At 60.4% G+C, this 6,228-nt stretch overlaps 3 protein-coding genes across 3 annotated transcripts in view; 2 read left to right on the forward strand and 1 right to left on the reverse strand.

Moving 5' to 3' along the window:
• PTSG_12956 (uncharacterized protein) overlaps window positions 1–1,037 on the reverse strand; it is a gene marked incomplete at both ends in the record, with an annotated part of 3,761 nt that extends 2,724 nt beyond the window's left edge. The window contains one exon of the mRNA XM_004989235.1: window positions 39–1,037. Within this exon, the coding sequence (XP_004989292.1) occupies window positions 39–1,037 (999 nt within the window). The remainder of the gene's footprint in view (window positions 1–38) is intronic.
• Window positions 1,038–1,646: 609 nt separating this feature from the next.
• Window positions 1,647–5,482, forward strand: PTSG_12957 (uncharacterized protein; the record flags this gene model as incomplete). The annotated part of the gene is made up of 2 exons (XM_004989236.1): window positions 1,647–5,393; window positions 5,432–5,482. 2 exons carry the CDS (start codon window positions 1,647–1,649, stop codon window positions 5,480–5,482), a joined length of 3,798 nt encoding a protein of 1,265 aa, XP_004989293.1.
• Window positions 5,483–5,599: 117 nt separating this feature from the next.
• PTSG_12958 (uncharacterized protein) overlaps window positions 5,600–6,228 on the forward strand; it is a gene marked incomplete at both ends in the record, with an annotated part of 1,098 nt that continues 469 nt past the window's right edge. Inside the window, one exon of the mRNA XM_004989237.1 lies at window positions 5,600–5,969. Within this exon, the coding sequence (XP_004989294.1) occupies window positions 5,600–5,969 (370 nt within the window). The remainder of the gene's footprint in view (window positions 5,970–6,228) is intronic.

Here is a 6,228-nt window from a genome sequence, read left to right on the forward strand (position 1 = left end):
GCGGTCCTGGCGCAAGCTGCTCCAGGGACGGCGCCGACGTCGGTTCTTGTGCCGGATGAGAAACGTCCCAGGCGAAAACGCGTGCAGTCGTCGAAGAAGGTCAAGCGCGTAGCGTGCACCTCGCAGCGACGTCTCCTCCCAGCGGACCGGCGATGTCGGCGTAGAGCAGCTGGCATGGCCCCAGCGCTGCGTGGAGCAGACTGCTTCGGGATGGAGGCGCGCGTGCTCTTGCCAAGCGCACATGGTCCACAGGTGACGATGTGCTTGGAAGAGGCCTGGGCAATCTGCTGCCGGATGGCGTCGACGGCCGCGCTGCTGCGATGGCCTAGCACGTCGTGTGCAGAGGCACCCTCGTCAGCATCCTCGGCTTCCCCATCGCTGCTGTGCACGAGCTCCCCCGCAAGCGCCGTGGCTTGTTGGGAGGTCGTGGTGCTGGCGTAGAGGAAGAGGTGGCCGGTGTCCTTGGACGGCAGCAGAGGCACGCTCCATGTGGCAAACTGGATGCGGCTGTCGTCCACAGCAATGACGACGGAAGCACCACGACGCGCGCGAGTCACCAGGTTCAGCGCCAGTATGTTGTACTTGATGTCGGGGACATGCAGCACGTTCTTCAGCGTGATGGTGCCTGGAGCGCCGTCGGTGCCAGTCACGCGGAGCACGGCGTCGCCCTTGCCGATGACCGTGACGGTCTGGTTGTTGGCAACGGTGACGTGCTGCGTGACGGCGATGTAGTTGGTGAGGAGGGAGGCGTCGCTGGTGATGTGCGCCGTGGCACCGCTGTCAGCGAGCCACAGCTGTGGTGGCACTGGTCCGATGGCGTGGCCCTCCTCCTCGCCCTCGGGCTGCAGCATGAGGGCATCGTGGTGGACGGCGAAGGTTTCCACGCGCTGAGGGCCGTGGCTGACGACGGCCGCCTTCTTGAATGGAGCTGCTCCTCCGTGCTGTGGGCGAGAGGATCCTGGCCGCTTGCCGTTGCCGTTGTTGAGAGTCAGTGAGTTTCTGTTTTGTGTTGAGTCCTTCCTAATTTGCCTTCTCATGTGGTTTTGTCTTGTTTGCCAACAACACCTGCTTTGTGGTTTTTCCGTTGACAAACATTCCTTTCTCTCTGCTGGCATGTGTGCCAACTGCCTCTCCTCTCCTCCTCCTTCTGCACACGTGAGTTGTGTGTCATGTGTGCCATGTGTGTGTGCATGCCCGTCATGCTTGGCAAATGCCATGTGTGCGTGCCATGCAGTGTTGTGAAGTGTTGTCTGTTGTGTATGCTTGCCTGCAAGCATTCATGCCATGCTTAGCATTGCTCTGCGCGCATGTATGCATGCTGCTCATTGTTTAGATTGTTTGTGTTCGCGCACACGCTGCCCATGTCGCCTTGGCAGCGTCATTGACTGTGTGTGCACTTGTCTAGTGTTTGTTTGAGCGTGCTGCCCGAGTTGATTTGGCAGTGCTTGTTCATTCTCCTTGTGTTCTTGTTTGTTGCGTTTGCCTACAGTAAACACACACACACCACCTGTCGTGTCTCAACAGATTATGAGACCCAGCCACTCCTGATCATCATCGCCACTTGTCTCACACTCGCTTGTGCTTCTTCTCTCCCTTCTGCTTGTTCCCCTCTCTTGTTTCTCCATCACCTTCCTTGAGCGTGCAGTATGTCTGACCCGTCGGACCACGTCGTTTCCACGCCAGGATTCAAGATGGACCTGCCCAAGTTCTCTGGCTCGCCCGGCACCTTTCATGCGTGGAGCATTCGCATGAAGATGGCGCTCAAGCTCCGCGGCGACGAGGTCTGGGCAGCTGTGGAGGCAGGAGCATCGTCATCGGGAGGTCCAAGCTCAGCGACACGCTCAAGTGCAAGGAGACCGACAGCAGGAGATCACGCCAACCTCACCGCTGCAAACCTCAACGCGTCCACGCTCTCAGGCTACCCCCTTCTCCTCTTCACCAACGGAGAAGCAGACGTCAACGCCGGCCAAGGATGGGCCCGGCTCAAGGACCACTACGCTTCGCAGGACCGCCTCCGCATCGCAGAGCTCAAGGAGGCGCAGCTTCACGTTCCCTGCGGCAACCTGGCCCGCTTCTTCGAGCGACACATGGAGCTGCAGCAGCAGTTGCAGGACGCAGGCGTGCGCCAGGACAACGAGGACCTCTTCACCATCGTCTGGAAGCAGCTGCCACGCTGGACAGCCCCGCTCACGCTTCCCTACTTTGCCAGTGGCCGCTTTCCCTCCCTCCTCGAGCTCAGCATCAGGCTGCAGCAGTTGGAGCAGCAGATGCGTGGTTCACGCACACGGCCGCAGGCAGGCGGCTTCATGGCAAGTGCACCGCCACGCAGAGGTGGAAGACGCGGCTTCTCCAACAACAGCAACAACCACGGACGCCAGGGACGCAACAACGGCGGTGGTAACGGCAACGGCAACGGCAAGGGGCGCCGCTTCCGTGGCAACTGTCACTACTGTGGCAAGTATGGACACCGTGCAGCAGAGTGTCGCAAGAAGCAACGCGACAACGGAGCAACAGGCTTCACTGCACAGGCACAGCATCAACATGATCAAGGCGCAGCAACCTTCGTCGCTGCCACAGCTACTACACCCACGCAGCTGCATGACCCACTCACGTGGCTTGCAGACACGGGTGCTTCACACCACCTCACCTTCGTCAAGGACGCCTTCGTGGAGCTGACACCGCACCTGCAACAGCACCATCCACGCCACATCACTGCGTTTGGCGGCACACGTGTGCCCGTGCGCGGTGTTGGCTCTGTGCTGTTGCATGCACGCACGACGAGCGGAGCTACGATGCAGATTGTGCTACAGGAGTGCCTCTACGTGCCCGAGGGCCAGGCCAACCTCATCGCCCTCGGTCGTCTGACCCGGGACAGCAGCGGCAGGCCAACGGGCCACTCGCAGCGTGATGGCGCTGATGGGCACTACGTGCGCTTCAGCCACGGAGCCGAGGTCAAGCTGAAGGAGCGCAACAGCCTCCGATGCTGGCCCATTGTTGCTGTTGGTCCATCCACGGCACACGGTCTCACCGCCGATGCCTGCAAGCAACCACAGCAACCCGCAGCAGCTCCTGCAGCCCAGAGCAAAGCACAGACACCATCGATGCATGAGGTGCTTGGCCACCGCAACGACAACGACGTGCAGAAGTACTGCAAGCTGATGGGCATCGACGATCGCAACGCCATCAGCAGCAAGCAGTGTACAACGTGCGCAGTGACCAAGAGCACTCGTCACAGCGTCAGCAAGCACGCGGAGCGCACACAGGTGCCCGGCGAGCGCATCCACGCCGACATCGTCGACTGGACCGCGGACTCACCCACGGGCAAGCGCTACAGCCTCGTCATCGTCGATGAGGGCAGTAAGCTCTTACATGCAGTCCACCTCAACGCCAAGAAGGACGCAGTTGCCGCGTTCCAGTCTTTCCTGCGCGAGACCAAGCTCCCCATCTCGCCCACAACAACAGCACTCCAGACGGATTCCGATGCCATCTTCCTCGGAGCTGACTTCCAGGCCATCGTCAAGAAGCACCTGAAGCAGCACCAGCAGTCCCCGCCGTACACCCAGGCGCAGAACGGCATCGTCGAGCGACAGGTGCGCACCCTCTCCGACATGGTGCGAGCCATGATCACGGGTGCAGGCCTTGACGCATCGTACTGGAGCCTCGCCTGCAACCACGCCCTGCACATCCTCAACAACATGCCTCGCCCTTCCCTCCACGGCAAGACACCGCTGCAGATTGTCACGGGCTCGCTGCCCAAGCACGTGCCGCAGCTGCACATCTTCGGGCAGCCGGCCGTCGTCCACATCAGCACACAGCGCGGACGCCTGCAGCCCAAGGGTCGTCGAGGCATCTACGTCGGCCACAACAGCAGCAGCAACAGCCACCTCGTCTACTTCGCAGACACAAACACTGTTGTGTCCTCCATCCACGTCCGCTTCCTTCCCTTCTCCAAGGCCGATGTCATGGATGAGGGGGAGGAGCAAGTGCAGACATCCACGACATCGTCCATGCTCCAGCTTCCCAGTGCACGTGACAGCAGCAACAGCACCACTGACGGTGAGCCACCAACAGTTCACATCGACGAGGAGCAGGACGAGGATGTCGAGACAGACTTCCTGCTCACGGACTTTGACGCCGACAGCAGCAGCGACACCAACGACGCCAACTACGACCCCGACACAACAGATGCAAGCGACACCGAGGCAGGCGCGTTCACAGCAAGCAGCAGTGGCGACACCAGCCTCACTGAGCCTGCAAGCATCAAGCAGGCACTCAAGAGCCAGCAACGCAAGCAGTGGACTCAGGCATGCTTGGAGGAGATCGGGGCGATGGAGCGCAACGGCGTCATCAAGCTCATCCCACGCAGCGCAGTGCCACGGCAGCACACGCCTCTCAAGTCGCGCTTCGTCTTCAAGGTGAAGCGTGATGCGGAAGGCACGCCGACGCGCTTCAAGGCACGCTGGGTCGCCAAGGGCTTCAGCCAACGACCGGGCATCGACTTCCACCAGACCTACGCCCCAACACCAGCAGCCAAGACCATCCTCACTGTGCTCGCCGTCTCCCTGCAACGACAGCACCAGCTGCACCAGCTCGACTTCAAGTCGGCTTACCTGCAGGCTGATCTCAAGGAGGAGCTGTACATGGAGCTGCCGCCGCACTTCACCGACATCGGCGACGGCGCTCAACGCTACGCGGGCAAGGTGTGCCGGCTGCTCAAGCCGCTCTACGGCCTCAAGCAAGCTGGCCGTGCATGGGCCAAGAAGCTGCACACCTTCCTCAAGACCAACGGATGGGCGCAAAGCAATGTCGACGCCTGCCTCTTCACCAAGCTCCACGACGACGGACAGCGCACATGGATCATCACGTACGTCGACGACCTCATCATCAGCGGCAGCAGCGAGCGCCACATCCGTGCCTGCAAGCAGCAGATCAAGGAGAGCTTCGAGGCAGAGGACCTGGGCCCGCTCACCTGGTACCTGGGCCTTCACCTGACGTCACCAGCTGACGGGGTGTTGCACATTGCGCAGACACAGGCCATCAACGACATCGTCAACGACTACAACCTGGCAGCGGCAACCAGCGTGTCCACGCCCATGCGTGTTGGCATCGACGCCTCCAGCATCAGCGAGCAGCCCGACCGACGCTTGCCTTTCCGCAACCTCGTCGGCTCGCTGTTGTACCTGGCCAACCGCACCAGACCAGACGTCAGCTTCGCGTGCGGACTGCTCTGCCGTTACATGGACCGTTACACGACGGTCCACTGGCAGGCAGCCAAGCACGTCGTGCGGTACCTGAAGGCGACGAGCCAGCACGGCCTCCTCTTCAAGCGACGCAGCGGCACGCGCAAGGACCAGCCGCTGGACCTTAGAGAGTTTTTACAAACGGCATTGCCGGTGAAATTGCCGATCAACCCCCATTTTTGCTGACTCAGACGTGCCGCTTCCGTCAAACCGCTTCGGCAACGGCAACGATTGACCACTAATCATGGCAAACTCTGGCCGGCTTGTGGCAATTGCCGGTGAGGACGCTTCTTGAGCGCTGCCGCAACAATTCTTGCTGCGGTTCGTGGTGTCGATGTGTTCGCGCCACTTTGTTCTGGATGGTGGTGGCGGTGATTGGTGGTGGTGGAATGGAGTCCGTGCCGATCCCAACGGCGTCGCTGCTACTGCAGGAGTGGCAGCAGCCACAACAACAGCAGCAGCAGCCACAACAACAGCAGCCACAACAACAGCAGCAGCAGCAACAGCAGCAGCAACAGCAGCAGCCACAGCAGCAGCAACAGCAGCAGCAACAGCAGCAGCAACAACACGCAGCATACGAGGAGGCCTGTCGCGATAGCGGGCTCACAACCCGTAGTCCCCTACCACCATCTCCTACACAACAACAAGGTACATCGTCCACTTCGCCAGTCGAGCGACACCGCCTCTCAGCACGGGTCACTTGGACGGACGAGTTCAAGGTATGTGCCTGTGTGTGCCTGTGTGTGTGTGTTGTTTGTTTGTGTGTGCATCGGTGTCTGTGTCTGTGTCTGTGTGTGTCTGTGCGTGTCTGTCTGCGTGTGCGTCTGTGCGTGTCTGTGTGTGCCTGTGTGTGTATGTGTGTGCCTGTGTGTGTATGTGTGTGCCTGTGTGTGCATATTCGCCTCAGTGAAGCTCATTTGGCTTGCACTGTTGGGTGTGAACATGTCATTCTGCAAACACATAGGCCGACGTTATCAACATTGCAATT

The sequence above is a fragment of the Salpingoeca rosetta genome, assembly GCF_000188695.1.
Source record: "Salpingoeca rosetta unplaced genomic scaffold supercont1.30, whole genome shotgun sequence".
Taxonomy (NCBI): domain Eukaryota; class Choanoflagellata; order Craspedida; family Salpingoecidae; genus Salpingoeca; species Salpingoeca rosetta.